This window comes from Neodiprion lecontei, chromosome 7 (assembly GCF_021901455.1).
Source record: "Neodiprion lecontei isolate iyNeoLeco1 chromosome 7, iyNeoLeco1.1, whole genome shotgun sequence".
NCBI classification, from domain to species: Eukaryota; Metazoa; Arthropoda; class Insecta; order Hymenoptera; family Diprionidae; genus Neodiprion; species Neodiprion lecontei.
Window position 1 is genome coordinate 5,232,448 of NC_060266.1, and position 16,636 is coordinate 5,249,083.

Consider the following 16,636-nt stretch of genomic DNA (forward strand, 5'->3'; position numbering starts at 1 on the left):
CAATCGTCCTAACGCAACCCGGAGACCCGGATGACTCAGTGCGTTACGCCTTGCGTAAACCTGATCAGGACCAAATTGATTATCCGGTTGATCCGGGGTAATTTCAACTCAGAAATAAGATGACGAAGAAGCATTGAATCAGTCCGAAACTGGGCGGAACGATGCCCGCAATGCATCAATCGATACGACGGCGTATTTAACTATGTACGAACTTGATATTGGTAGAATTTTTTAGAGAATTGAACACTGTAGATAAAATTTTATTTGAATCTTCACTCCAAAGTTTATCACTCAGCTACCAAAGACGTTTAAAGACGAATTCTCACATTGAATTTATCTTCAAGACTGCTAACTTGAGAACCCTCGAACCTACGAACATTGCTTCTAGGAGATTTTTGCAGAAAATTGACTTGCCTGATATTTCGTCATGCAAATTTTTCTTGCAAAGTCAATGGTTTAGCCGCTGAAACCATTTAAAGACGAATTTTCTCATAAACTTGACCTTCAAGACTTTCAACTTCCGAATCGTTAAAGCTACAAACGTTGCTCTATGGACATTTTAACAGATGATCCAATTGTCTCCAATTTTGTGGCATCAAGTTTTGTCATAGAGTCGATAGTTCAGCCACTAAAGATGATGATTAAAAATTCTTATTTCCATAAGTTTGATTTTCGAAGATTACAACTTTCGAACCGTCACCGTGGCGAATTTTTTAAGGAATTCTATTCTCTGCAAAAAGCTTCCAGGGTTAAGTCCGTATCATTAACCCTAGTCACTGACCCGGAATCACTTTACTGACCAGAATCGACTTTATCGTACAATTTTAAATTCAGCGTGCTTGAATCGGGGTTTTTTGTGCAAGTAAAACGAAGCATGATTGAAAAAACGTTCGGGTTTCAGGGATCCCGTGTATATATTGCATATTGTCTTACTTTTTATGCTTCAAGAATTTCTTCGACATCCTCAATATTTTTTTGCAAAAACTAAGATCAGAGTCTGTTCCTGAATAGTTCAATTTTGGCCTCAGAATTTTCTTCGAGTCGTAAAAGTGAGTAACGTAATGTTGTGTAGAGTAATAACGTTTCAAAGTTAGCTTGGGTCTGGATAAACCCGTGTAAGTAACGTGGAAGTTTTCATAGATGTAAGTGACTAGGGTTGGTTTCGCCTGAGTGGTAACAATTTGATAGAACAAAAATTACACCCTCTCCGTGTTATTTAAGTAGAAAAAACTTCGAGTCCCGAGAGTTTCCCTTAAAAATTGAATTCAAGATATCCTCCCTTCGGGACTTATTTTTTGACACGTGAAGCAAATATTCCAGCTATTATATCGGATAAAATAGAAACTTTCCTACGAAACGAAAGGCACCCTACACTGAGAAAAATTTCATTTGTTACAGTAACTAGAAAAATTCAGTAAAACAGGTATGGTTGAAAAAACTGTTTGAATATTGTTGGAATTCAAAATCAGTTTGTGAGGTTTACTACACTTTTTTAGTTAAACAAGGCTTTAACGTCAATTTATTCTAGCACAAGCATTAAATCTTCGCAACATTTGCAAGAAAATATAGCAACAGTGATCGCAATGAGAAAGAATAGTAACGGATGATATTATAGGAGGTACCTTCAGAAGCAACCTTGATTATTGTACTTGTGTCTAGGGGTATATGATTTATGAACGATCCCTGAGTCGAATTACATTTTTTTTTTTTTTTTTTTGTTTGTTTGTTTGTTTCTGCTTCCGAACACCGCCAGATTTCTGCCGCTGCGGCGCTTCCGCGATCAATATGTACCTACATGTTCGTGTCGTGGATTCCAAGTGGGGCCAATATTGCGGAGATAGGGTGCATATCGAGATATACAGAGCTTCTCTATATGTTGTGCTTTCACAGTAAGTCAAGGAGGGCTGCTGCTATTACGCGATATGGAAGCGCTTCGAGTGATCGTGAAAATCGATTCAGAGACGATTCGAGCTAAATTTGGCCATTGGCAAAGTAAAGGAGTTCGTTGAGGTATTTGTAGAGGTATATAATGTACTCTGTCATGCGATTAGAGTGCAGTGATTTTTTATCAAAATTCAACGTCAGAGAACCAACATTCGAATGTCCAAAGTTGATTCGGATGTAACTTCGGTAATGAGTATTGAGTAGGTGCGAGATGAGTTTATTTTAGTTTATTGACCCTGTCCCAATTATTCACCTTTTTTCGGCTGTATCTGTTTGATCCTGAGCTCGGATATCGCCAAAAAATAAATTTGTAGTCCCTAACCCTCTGGCAATTCGTTTTAGTCATCGAGAAATTTACAATTTGTGTCGTAAATTTATAATTTTGGACAATGGAAGGTTCAGTAATTGGGTCTAATTAACGTGTCAATAATTGGTACATTTACCTTAGTGATAAAAAGCAACGAAACTTGACCCGAAGCAGGAGTTGTTTATTGATTAATTGGGATTTTCGACAGTTTTTTTTTTCCCTCGAATAGCACCATAAAGAAGTTTAATTTTAGGTCTAGATAATATTAAAAAATTTCACTCTGATTCAAATTTACCGTTACAATAAAAATTCTGTGCAAATATTGTCGGAAAATTCGCAACTCCGTTGCCTAAATTAAAAATAAAACAATAATATTTCTTTTACGATTCATTCAACAAAGACTATCAAAATTTTCAGCCAATCGTCACGGACATAGTTAATAATATCATAAATTGACATAGGATTAAAGAAAGTTGTACAACATTCGGTTAATCTTCAATTGGAGATTGAATTGCTTGCGAAGTTCGAACTAGTAATCTTCTCTAATGAATCAACTCACTAATGAGAAATATCGTCACAGGATGTATAGTAATAGAGAATCTGGAGCAATACTGTCCTAAAAATTTCTCCAACTTTAATCTCTCACTTCACAATGCAGTATATAATATGATGCAGAAATAACACCAAGGGACAAATTTATGTACGAAAAATCAATTTTCGTTTTTTTTTTTTGGCATTTTCATACACTAACATCCCTCCTGCGAATGGGGAAATTTTTTAGGGTCAAAAACCTTTAATTTTTATGAGGTTGCATATGGCCAATTTAATATCCGAAAAAGTTTAAATTTAAATACATTTTTCTTCACTTTTGATTTTTCAAAATTCCGCGCAAGGTTTCTCCTACAGTTGCTAACCGATTCACCTGAAATTTTTAAACGTCGTTTTTTTTCAGAGTATTTTTCATACAGTGTCACAGAATTCTGCCCGAATTCTCAACCGAGAGTGAGATACCTTGAATTTTATGTTGAAAAACGACTCGTTTTTAGTCATGATTTTTAAAAATGATGTATTTTCTTGCAAAATGAAGCTGTTGAAAAAATCTTGCGGCAATTTGTCGGTATTTGCAAGCAGATCATACCAGAAAAACCCGTATTCTATGCTGCAAATATTAAGTAAAAAACCTTGCGCGCAATGAATTTTCAGCTTTTTAAACTCTATTCAAATTGCATCACCCTGATACATTTAAATGAGGATATGATGAGGTAAATTTACTCTAAAAGACGTAAGAAGTGCATATCTAAAATCTCTAAAACTTTATCCTACATGAGAACAAAAATGAACTGAAATTCCTCTAAGTGCGATCTCAAACCTAAACCATCAGAAAGAAGAAAAATCTCCAGGAATTTGATCCGCGGCGATAACACAGCGAGAAAAAATTTCTCAAAGTTTTTCCTCGACTCGTAATTTTCGACTCAAACGATCCTGACTAATCGTCGCTTCATTAATCACAACCGAAATTAAGGGGCATCTTCGGAACATCGATGTTTTTATATATGCCGTTCACACTTAAAGCGAATGAAAGAATGCCCGGTTTGAAAACGACGCGATCCGTTCGTCATTTAACCGTGTCTCTCGAATTGTCTATATATTGTGAAAAATGTCGGGTAGCAAACGATCGCCCCAAGGGATTACACGTAGGGATTCGAATTTTAAACGAATGGTGAATTGATGTTCGATTTACATTGATAAACGGCAGAGGGTTTGCTACGTTTCATCACCGATATCGCCGTGCGAGAATTCGTCGATATTCGCGTGATTTTCGGACGAGAAAGAAGGAGGTAAATAAATACTTTATTTAGATAATTTGCGATGATGAATAAATGATTTAGATAATCGTTTACACATACCGGGACGATCTCTTGAGACTTGAAAATGAACCGCGCATACGCCAAATAATTAAATCTCATTGGTCGGCGAAATCTTCACGCAGCGATATTCTTGTCTGCGATTCAGGCCGGCCAACGTACGAAAAATGTGTACGTTTGAATTTTCAAAGAGCATAAGCATCGAATTCCGACCATTCTTTGAAGAATCAACTTTCCGACCCAACAACAAATGCTTCCCGAACCTTTCCGAGTTGCTACCTCAATTATTTGAGATTCTAACCTCGAAAATTCGTATCAACTACATCGCCGCCAGAAACAGTTTGACAGCTGAAAACTCGGGATGGCCAGCCTGAAACGAACAGCTGATAAAACTCGCGCATGCGCAGTTGATTTTCAAGTTTCAATACGATGTCCCGGTATATTCGTACACGGAGAGTATAAAAATTATGTCACGTGTTTAGTACACGAACAAAAACTTCTTAATTGAATTTAAACGAGATTTAATCGAAACGAGTTGCATTTTACATCGTATCAGTTCATGCCTACAATTATCAGAGTAAATTCAAATTAGAAACTTGAACACCAATTAATTCTGCAGATTCAATTAATTTCAACCACTTATAACCTTAAGACTGATTCACTCACTTGAACAATGCCTCGATGTAAAACTAGTTTCGAAAAAGTAATGTGTATGCAAAAATTTTCACTCAGGATTGATTTTAGACTTTCCAAGCTGTACCCTCGGTAAAATATCGTAGGTTAATATCTTTCATTTTCTGGTTTCTACATGTAATAGATAAAGTGAATGCACTCACATGTTTTGTTGTTTTTAAGTCAGGATGCTCGCAGAAAATATACGATCTCAGCAATAGTCGAAGTTTTCGATGTGTATTTGCCTGAAAGCAAAAGTAAATAAATATTACATACATATTCTCTTGAAGTATGGAAAGAATTAATTGTAGACCGGACGAAAGCAAAAGACTGCACCTTGATTAAATGATGCGTAATTGGTACTTCCAGAATTACACTGAGAGAAATTTCATTTGTTACAGTAACTAGAAAAATTCAGTAAAACAGGTATCGTTTGAATATTGTTGGTATTGCGAAAAACGATGTACGCCTAACCATTTTGCGCTATTGTCGATACTTTTTTGGTTATTGCAAGGCAAAATCAGTTTCTGAGGCTTACTCTACTTTTTATACATTTTTCGATTTTGGTAAAAAATGAAAATAGTCAAGGACCGAGCGGTAACCGGAACTAACAATTTCTCTCAGTGCAACAAGATTCCTACGAGATGAACGGAAAATCGAGCGGCTCTATTAACTCGAAGACGAAGCGACAACCGATTGCAAAGTCGAACCATTTCACGTAGTTCCTAATAATGTCACTGGATTTCGAATAAATTATAATAACCATAAACTCAATAACAATGTTAATATGTTGGTTATAGCTCGACATTATCGCTAGACGTTCACGCTCGTACTGATCACTAATCGTCTTTTCACCCGATCGGTCTCTCAGGTCATTCAAATCGTACATATAATCTGACGCACACATATTACACGTACACAAGAGCAAAGATACAAACATACACACTCGGCGACTTCACAACAATGTACGTTACGCCAACCCCTCGTCTCGACAAAATCGATTCGTTGAAATACTGTCAGTTAGTAAATCGTTGACAAAGATTCCTAACCAAAAATGTGACTTTGGTAAATATTTCGAAATGGAGATTTCTGAAGTTTTCCGTCAAAATCATGAAATATCTTTAGAATCGCAGGTAACTCGGAACCCAAGAAAAAACCAAAAAAATCATCTCCGCTGAATAAAGCTTCGAAAATCTTGCTGCCAAATTTGGATATTGGAATCTTCTTCGATTTGACTTTCGATTGATTAGTAAATCGGTCATATCGACGGTAAATTCTAGTGAAAAGGTTTACGATTTTGGAAATGAATATCAATATCTATATTCGACACGTGCATCGACGACGTCGACCTTAAGGATGAAAAAAAAAGTTCAAGCTGTTCGTAAGATTTATTTTTCGTCTCAACAGAATTTCTTCGTATAAAATGCAATTCGATTGTTGAACAAGAATCGAGCTAAGCTAATTTCTCATCAAATTTTCTCACTTTTGTACACAGTTGTACATACTTTGTGAATACGTTTCGACATACGATAAAAATTGAGGCACTTAATTCAGATCCATCAACAAATTACTGTCGATAAATCACCAAACTGACAGCCAAAAATTATACCAATTATCGCACAAATTGTAACCGTTCAATTCGACACGAGCTTTATAAGTTTCTATCGTTTTTAGACACCTAATATTATATCGTAACTTTATCCGTTGATTGCTCCCCTTAAATAATTAAAGAGGGGAATTCAAGAAGGCTGTAATTACCGTTTTTTTTTTTTTTCCTCAAAGACCAATATTTTTCCGAGGAAAAAAATAATTTTGCATTAACCTTTTCTGATTCTCTTCTTCAATTCTGATGCATCGAAAAAAAAAAACTCCTAAAATAGCGAATATACGACATAGTTTTTAGAGAAATATAGGTTTGTGCAATGATTACACATAACCTTGCACATTTTCCCGTGGACTGCAAGGATTTCAGGATTTAGTCTCATCGTCAGATTTCCCGGCACCCTCGTCATACACACTACATTATATATACCGAATACATATATGTGTTTATAATACGCGTATACACTGGCAGCAAAGGTAATGAATTAATTCCCATCACGTTTCGGTGGAATTTTGATATATGCAAATGACTCACTCTTGATGGCCCTGCACTCTCTTCGCCGTTCTCTCTGCCCCAAAGTTGACGTATGATTATTATATCTGCTGGATGTGTTACTGTGAGCTATATATATATATATATATATATATATATATATATATATATATAATTTAAATTTTATCGTAGCTATTTCGGTAATTCGATTTTTTTGCAGCGATAAATTGATGTTATTGACAACTTATTTGATTAAGAAAAATTTGTCAAACTAATTATGAAACAGATTTGACGTTATGTTATAACCATAAAATGTAGTACTGACAAAAATATACACGTAATTGCAGTAAATAGTTATTTGTACCACATATTATTGTAATTTTTATGAAATTTCCTAGTAAATTAATCCGATGAAATTCCTCTCAGTTCTTTTGTCGCGAGTTTAGAGAAATGTCCGAGAAGCAAAAATACCATCAGACAAGTATTTGAACGAATACGTAACAGTTAAAATAAGCCTCGTTCAATGTGCAAAGAAAGTAATCGAAAATGTGTAAACTAATTTTATGAAAAACCATTTTCTACATCGTGTATTAATATTTTCCGCTGGACGATGCAATTTCGATTGATCGACAAGATTATACGAAGAGACTTTGAGATTAGGATTAAGGCACGAATTTGGCCGATGTTCTTGGAAAAACTGCTGAGTATTATTTGCGAAAATTCTTTCACATAGAACGATTAAATAAATAATCCCTCACCGGATTGCCGCAAACAATTTCTTTACGGACCTTCGTCGATCAGTCTCGAAGTTTTTTAATAGCTTTCTGCGATTTTTTGTCGGCAGTTTTCCGACCCGCCAAAATATCTCCACCCAGGTATATTTTTATTTTATTTTTTTCTATTATTTCAAAAATAATTAACGTTATACGAATTGGCAATGTATTGTTTGTAAATACGGCGAAGGTTGGTAATTTGGACGGAAAAAAAGTCCTGGATAAAAAATGCAAAGTCCCCTCCAGACCGGAAGTGATTTTTTTTTTTTTTTTTATCACCTTAACTTATCATACCTTCTGACTAGAAAAAGTGAGGAGGGGGGATTTTATGCTTACATACATTGAACGATCGTATGACTCTGGAATCTATGAATCCGTGAGTATGTGACCTACCAAAGCGGTGGCGATAATGGGAAATCAATTATTCAATATTACTGTGCCAGTCTGTGCGCGGATTTTTGCCCCGCTAACCCTGCTCTTGAATTAATGAATTATGGAGCACAACGTGATCGGATATACAATTTTCGAAAACTATTGGAACTGGAACATTAATCCTGTTCAATCGTTTATTTATTTGTTGATTAGGAAGTTTGAATGGCAAAAAATTGATACTTTTTATTCATTTTAGACACGATTTTTGGCCAATCAAACTACTTGAGAATTTAAAAATCCTGAGTTGGGAACGTAAACGTTAGGATTTTCGTTTAAACTATCGATGCGAAATGTTAAAGTTGATTTTATCAACAATTGTTTCAAGATTATCCAGTATCGATTCGTAACTAAACTTTGACCTCTTGCCTGAGGATATATATTAAATATATACATTATAATCTTGAAATTTAATCTTATCTGCGGTAATTTAATGGCTCTAAAGCTGCATTCGTGCATGCAAGAATTTGCATTAAAAATGCTTGAAGGACTTTCAACATTAAGTATCACATTTTCACACGAGAAAACCATGATTGTTCATAATTTTATTTGTTATAGTTGCAAGATTTTACGTAAAATTTTTCAGTACGTACGTTACAGTAAAAGTTTAATTATCGTTCGAATTGAAAGAAAATGTGTTAGAAGTAACTATTTAGCGTGATTATAATTGTTAATGATAAATTTTCTGTTTATTAACAGGTCATTAGAATCAATTTATTGTCGTACTAGCATCAAATCATCGCAACAGTAGAAATCTCAGCATGTAACGGACTTTTTCATTCGTCTGATATTTTCTGAGCATGTGGAATACAAGTGTAAACGAGTATCTGCATGGGAAATTTTTCTTTTTTTTTTTCTTTGCCAAACACATGCTAATACAGCGGACGGATCCTCCGCTTGAATTGTTCAACCTTCAGTTCCGCATAAACCAGACCCTTATACTGTAAGCCCATGGCAAACAGCAAGAGCGTGAAGATCTTAAGGTGACGGAAGATGTTTTCGTGGACAAGGGTCTTAACCATCCGATGGTGGAGGAAATATTGAATATCTGATAACGTGGGAATGAATATTTAGGCGAACGACAATATTAATATTCATTACATGCGTTAAAATTAACTCCAACGTGAATTTGGTTAATTACACGAGTAGACAAGTAAGACCGGTTTTAAATACAAATCCCGTTACCGATATTTTACCGACATTTTTAACCGCTTCATAACTCAGACACAAACCCTTTTTTCGGGTGGGGGTTGTCCTCAGTCTGGTTAACTTTCTTGATAATCGTGAAAAATCCTCGGTATTTTTTTTTTTCCGAGGTGGAGAGATTAACCAGAGTGGGGATAACCCCCACCCGAAAAAAAGGTTTGTATCTGGGCTATGAAGCGGTTAAAAATGTCGGTAAGTTGTCGGTATCGGGATCTGTATCCAGAACCGGAGTTACTTTTCTACTTACATGTAGAATTATTCCCAGATGTGCAAGATATTTGTTTATGAGAAATATTGAAATAATATAGAATGCATTTATGGATAGGTATATAAATGTATTCTATACAGCATGTATCGAGCAATTAGTGAGAAGCATTACTTTTAATGTCGAAAATAATATTTCCACACACAAAATAAATCACAGGTATATTCGATTAAATAATAATTTCTTAGTTTTCTAAATGTGTATACGATTGCTTCGCAATTTCTATACTCAAAATCACAGAGCAATGTAGGTAGTCTCTCTTATACATACATGAGCAAATATGACCTAATTCTTTAAGTCTGTCATCATCGAGCAAATAACATTGAGGGACTGCAAATATATGTTTCTCTCTGAGAAACCATCGGTCAACTTTTCTCTGCGAAACTACAGATCAAACGACTTTTACAATGGAAGAATTGTGTGTCTTGAAATGAGTGAATATGCAAATCATTTCGTAGTATAAAAATGTCGTGGCTGTCCACGAAGCTTAAACTTTTTTCCCGATAATAAACCGCTGTCCAATAAGTACTTTGATACTTGTATTCGTATTGTATTATATAAGTTGTACAAAAATCGATTCATTGCAGCGACGTTATGATATATTATCTGGACAAGTATAAATTCAATCGAAATCCTTTGTTAAACATATACAGAGACATGAAGAGAGCGAGCAAGAGAGAAAGAGAGAGAGCTGTGATATAATAGCAATAAATCAGAGCAATGCCAATGATTCGAAGAAAGATAGGCACAACGTGATTCTTTCGGAAATAATAAATCAATCTTCTGTCTTACAAGTCAGACATATATGATGTGTACCTATAAGATATTATAGACGTAAAGTGCGTGCGGGTTGAAATCTATATTCTACACCCGATACACGTTTATCATGCAAACTGTTATAAATCATCGTCCACTACGCTAAAGTTCGATCTGCTACCTATAAAGTCAAACAAAAATAAGTCGACCATGCATTTATTTCAACCAGTCATGATGTATTATATAAACGCATCAATGAGCTCCGTGGGGTGCCTAAAAGGGCGCTATTTGTCGAAGCTAGTGGGAACACAGCCGAGCTTAAAGACTCCCAAAGAAGCTATAATAAATGCCCCTCAATTTAGAGGCTCTCTACCCTTTGTCTGTTTTTTTTCTCTCTTTATACTGTTCTATTTTTTTTTTTTTTTTTTTCCAGCACATTTATTTATAGTTTTTAAAGAGCAGAATAAACGCTGTTAATTGGACATACGTTTATACCGAGAGGTTCTCTTTGAAGGACCTGCTCGACAATTGCAACTTGTCTAGTTTACACGCGTAGCCAACTGGGCGAAAAAGTTACTAGCATGGTAGGCAGAGTGACCGATGCGTAGTGGATGGCAGTGGCGTCGTGACCCGGCCATTCCTGTTACGAGGGAGGTTATGGTTGACTGTCACTTGTCAATCGATCGATTTTAGGGAGATTGTTCTTGTCGGCGAACGTTTACTTCATGCTGCGAAAATAGGTGTCAGAAAATCAAGATTAAGGAGTGGAAAAGGAAGGATATGCTCGTAACGCGCACGATTCAACTTTGTCAATTTCGATTGGCTGACATATTCATTCTCGAAACCTGAAACAAACTTTGTCCGACAATAAAAAAATTCTCTATAATCGATCGGTTGGCAAGTGACAACTCTGACTAGCATGGGTGCGTTTCGATATTATCTCCCATTGCTGTCAACAGTCTTTTATCTCTTTTGCGCTGCCAAGTTTGCGAGTAGCTTTGCCTCTGTCCTAGGGAGTTTTTACCGTTTCAAGCTAATTTAGGAACGCACCTCTAGATAGTAACATTTTTACGAAGTTGGCTACGCATATAAACTAGACAAGTTGCAATTGCCGAGGAGGTCTTTTCGAAAAGAACTCTCCGTATTTAAATGCGCCGGAAATTGACTACGTGGTAAATGACTTAATTCCATGGTGTAATTAGTTAATTAGCATCTGCACTTCGCTACTTAGATTATGTATACAAATTGCTTTCAAATTAATTACACCCAGCAGGGTTAGCTGAGTGAAAATTATCCTAGACGACAATATGGCTTAACGAAATGTCGGTGAATGTTTCGTACCGTGTAATATACTGTGATGAAAGAACACCCCAAAACCCTGTACATCATCGTTATTGGCACAGAAGATTTCTCTCGGCATCAATATGTGTTTGAACAAAAAAAAATAAATAAAAAAAAAATACTACAAAAGTGTTCATTTTTCTTCGGGTCAAAATTTGACCAATTTTTTTTTTATAATTTATTGAAAATTCTTCTGTCATATGAATCGCTGTTTATATCTTTATCATACGTGGATTACAATATTTGACGGATATTTTTACATTTTTACAACACCTGCATGTTATACCTAGACTTATCACACTGTTGCTGCAAGTGATTGCGCAGGTCACCGACGCACTGATAATATCCAATCTATAAATCACGTTGTTTGCCTGCTTAAAAGATTACCGTTTGTACTATGCGTTATCAAACGAAATATTAATTCCATGAAAGTGCAAGAGTCGCAAGCTGCGATATATATGTATATACATATCCTACGTACAAAATAATTCGAAAGCATATTTTTTTTTTGTTAGAATGAGATCTTTTATGTTCTGATTAAACTCTCAATCGAATTACATAAGCAGATTTTTGTTCTGTACAGAAAAATCAGTATAGCCGAGAAACCGATTGACCTAAAGTATCGAATAATAACAGAGCTGTGAAAAATGTCTACTCTCCTTCAAACTAACGATAAGATATTTAAATTGCCGGTTCTTGTACTTACAGAATTCTAGTTTCCGCTGAAATTCCCTGAATGATCGTCTGACGTCGTTGCTCAACTAAGACTGACTCATGATCACGTCCGAGTTTGAAGTTGAGCCTATGAACATAAAATTCATCTATTTGAATCTTATTGAACTGGTTTCGGAAATGTGTAACAAAAAATTGACAAAGGCAAATGCGCACTGATGAGAGTAGTTTCAGTTATTATAATTATTTAAAAATTCTAGTAAAATGATTACAGTGATAATAATAACTGTTTAAATATTGTTTGAATTACAAAAAAAAATAGCACAAGTTACTATTTGAAGTGATTACAATTTTTGATTTATTGGAACATTAAATCTGTTCATTCAATTTTTCACATATTTTCAGTCAAACAAGATCCTAACATCAGTTGATCGCTACACCAACACAAAATTGTCGTTACATAGTAACAGAAAAAAATATAATATCAAGTGTACCATTATCAAAGAAAACTTTCTGCTCACAGATGTAAAAAAAATAATTTTCAGTTAGTGCCGTGTAGAAAAATATCTTTCGGTTCCGGGAAAAATTGAATACAGTTCAGGACTGTAAGGTGTGACCGCAATTGGAATTTTCTCTGTGTGTCGTGCGAGAGAGCGCAGCTGTCTCTATGCCATTAGTCGAATACTCCGACGTAATTAGCGGCATAGACACGGGCATGGGAAACGTATTCCATAAGTATAAGGGTGTGAAATTACGCGGATATATACAAAGCTGTGCAGTAGTTGTTGATTTATTTCGTGATAGCAACAACAGCAGCCGCGTATAGTTGTAACGAGATAAACTCACAGCTGCGGGAAGACTTAAGACTAGGTTAGGTTTCGCCGGGAGAAAATTAATCTCCGCCATATTAAAATATCTCGTTGATATATGTATACGGAGTTTATGACGTCACTGGGAAGTTTTCAACAAGCAAAAGGTGCCTTTATATACCTTTACGCGGAGTAAATATACCCATCAACCGACCCCATATCGCGAAATGTACTAATTATATACCCAGGGTACACCATATTTCCTCTAGTTTTAATTATGTAGGTAGGCCTGATGGTAATAAGATCGGCGATATAAGTTGGGCAGCTTTGTTACACAAACTTCACTTGTTACAGCATCGCTGCAAGTTTGATCTTACAATATAACCTTTCACAAGTAATTAACTTTCATCGATTAAAAGGAGGAAGTAAAAAAATTGTAACGAATTCGGGAAGAAATTAATCACTATATTTGTGAGCTACGAAGTTGCTTGCAAAAAATATACAGAAATAGAAGACATTCGAATTACAAACAAAAGCTTAGGTATCGATTCTACGTATCGAACGGTATCGACCTTTTTTTTCAAACTAACAGTTCGTTCCTATTCACTCTATAACCGCTCATTTTATTCAAAAGACTATTTTCTACAAAATCACTGACACACATTTTCTTTTTTTTTTCAGCAGTCAATTCAATACTTACATATTTTGTTGGTCGTAATAAATATCAAAGTACAATGTTATAAAATTAATTAGTCAACGATGCCAACATAATAAAAAAAAAGTGTTTTTGCGAATTTAACGAAAATAGTCTTCGTGAGTAAAATGAACGACAGTCAAGTAAAATCTAACGAATCTACCAGATTTTCAACAATTTTAAAGCATTTTGAAATGAAGCATCGATATCTAAGCTTTTCTCTATATATTTTTGTATTTTCAAAGGTATAAAGCTTCGCAGCTTAAGACTGTGATAATTTGATGAAGGCTCATTGTACGATCATCTCGTGATAAAATTAATAAAAAGTATATCTATTTTGGATTAACCAACTTCCTCAAGTTTTGAAAATATTATGAACGCTTTTTCAAATATTTCGTTTTCAGTAAGGTGTATTGCCGCACTTTTGGCCAATTATATATCCCATTATTACAATGTATAAAGTTTAGTATATTCCACATAATTTTCGTCAATTTCATCCCAGCGGCGCTTCATGTATTCGAGATCGCCTCGTTTTCTTACAAACACTGTTTTCGAATTCGATAGATGAACAGGCAATAGGCACTTAATGGGGTTCAGGCAGACTGCAGGAAGTTAATATTTTTTCTCCCCGTCATAAAAGGTAGCTCCATAATATCACCTTACGGTTTTACCTTCTTTTTTTTATTTTTTTTCCTTGAATCTTCACTTGTATTCATCATTCTCCTATATTAAGCACTTTTTTTATTACTATTCTCAAAACGCATTCTATTACACCATATTACCGTAATTATTTCGTGATACAAATCTACTCATCAAAAACGTATAAATGAATAAACATATTATATAACTGTATAAATATGTATAAGCCAGTGCAAAAATCTTCAGACATTAATTTATTTTACGAGCTGACTTCAGTCAGAATAAAGTTCGCGCCCCGTTGGAAAATGAAAAGGCGTTAATTAAAAGTCAGAAGTAAGCTGTCGCAACAGTCTCGTATCTCTGCAATCGTGCTGATGGGTTCTTAATCAGCTTTATCTCACTTCCGAGCTGGATTTCTCAGTACTAACGATAAATTGCGAAGCTTATTTTTTATCCCACCAGCCATTCTAGAACTAATTAAAAAATCTCAGAATATTGGACATTGTTGGACATTTAGTATAATAAAATATTCTTCGGTATAATCACACTTAATGGCATTAAATACCGACAATTGGCAAGCCGTGGTTATAATAAACACGAATACTGACAGTCGTTCAGGTGTGCTTAACGGATACAGTCAAGATGGAGAATAGAATCTAATGTACCGATCGTCGGTAACGTAAATTAAAGTAGATAGTTTTGAATTTCGATTTCAAGAATGAAAATACACGTTACATATTTTCAATAATCTGTCGCAGAACGACATTTAGCAAATGGAATTTTTTTTTGACAATCGTTTGTTACAAGTATGCAATAAGATTGCGTTCTCATTGTCATTTGCGGTTCCATATTTTACAATTTTTTTTTTTTTTTTTTGTTCTTCTAAATTTACCATTAATCACAGTTTAGGCTTTTTCTCAACTTTTCGCTGTCGATTTCTAAAATTTTACTTGCGCTTCGATTTTGACGGTGGGCAAAATTTTTGCTCCTTGTATTCATCATTATCTATCAACTCGGTTGTTCGAGGCACGTTATTACCATGAGGACAAGATGACTGTGTTTGACTTTTGCGTCTTCTGGATTTAATTCGCAATACCGAAGTGCCCGGGGTTTTTATTTGTCTTCTAGAATTTGGACAGTGTAATCCAGATGCTAAATTACAACCGATGACTTTTACATCGAAAGGTGGTCTTGACGCGGAAGCCTTAACGGTTGGGCGGTTGCTTAGTTCTCTGGATTTTTTAGTCAAGGGTGAACCTTGCTCTTGATTGCATCTCCGTCTTCTATGTGCTAGAAGTTTCAAACAGTCGTTTCAAAATATGACGTCATCACGGAATTTCGGCCATGGTTAGTTTTCAACTTTCACTGTGTAAAGAGAAATTGAACTACAAATTTCCTTTCTCTTTTCACCAAGTATCGAATTAGGAAACAATTCTTTGAATGACATCAATACCCTGGAGTTTGCATGCTTCATCAATACATCTGTAATAGCATGAAATTTACCACCGTGACTGATCGGTGACATAATTTTCATACGAATGCCCGGATCAGAGTTGGAGCTGGATGATTGACGAAGAAGAGATCTGCTCCTTTTACGAATAGCAACTCGATTTCTGTATGCCACACTGCGTCTCCTCCTCTGCTTGCAAACCAAACGCAGCCTTGACTCGGAACCGCTCAATTCGTCTTCGGCCCAAAATTGACGGTCAGTATCGTCGGCTGTTGGTGGCATTGGCAGTGCTGGCTTTGACAATAACTCTGATGAACGATCATTACAGATTTCTATAGCTAATGACAAATTTCATGTACGAAAAATCGATTTGGAGGAATTGAAAGTAAGAAGCTAAAGTTGTAATTGCTAGAGTTTGATTATTTGGAAAACAAACTTACTGCTTCTCCGGATGTTCCTGGTACGGGAAATCTCTTCTCATTGATGTTTAAGTGCGCCATCATTGCATACGTGATAGGAGCGACATGTACAAAGTTGTTGTAGACTCCCTGTTGAAGTTCTTCTTCTTCGGAGCTGCAGATTGCGTTTTTACAATCTCCTCTAGCATGGTCACCCATATCTCAGAATATATTTATTAAACAATTGTTCACTACTGTAGAAACTTTATTTTCGGTTTTCAGTCATTAGTAAGAGAAACTTGTAAATTTTGACATGTCCTA

The 16,636-nt window shown here is 35.4% G+C and overlaps 1 protein-coding gene across 6 annotated transcripts in view; it reads right to left on the bottom strand.

Moving 5' to 3' along the window:
• LOC124295608 overlaps nucleotides 1–16,534 on the bottom strand; it is an 89,468-nt gene extending 72,934 nt beyond the window's left edge. For 2 of the 6 annotated variants that reach the window (XM_046746174.1, XM_046746173.1), the window contains exons 1-5: nucleotides 16,358–16,534; nucleotides 15,971–16,211; nucleotides 15,506–15,757; nucleotides 12,360–12,455; nucleotides 4,953–5,033 (exon numbers count right to left, since the gene is read on the bottom strand). In XM_046746174.1, coding sequence (XP_046602130.1) covers nucleotides 12,415–12,455; nucleotides 15,506–15,757; nucleotides 15,971–16,211; nucleotides 16,358–16,534 — 711 coding nt within the window. In that variant the 3' untranslated portion in view covers nucleotides 4,953–5,033; nucleotides 12,360–12,414. Of the gene's footprint in view, nucleotides 1–4,952; nucleotides 5,034–12,359; nucleotides 12,456–15,098; nucleotides 15,758–15,970; nucleotides 16,226–16,357 lie in introns of those variants that run through there. The other 4 variants (XR_006905502.1, XM_046746172.1, XM_046746177.1 and 1 more) reach the window with 4 other exon arrangements.
• Between the last annotated feature and the right edge of the window lie 102 nt (nucleotides 16,535–16,636).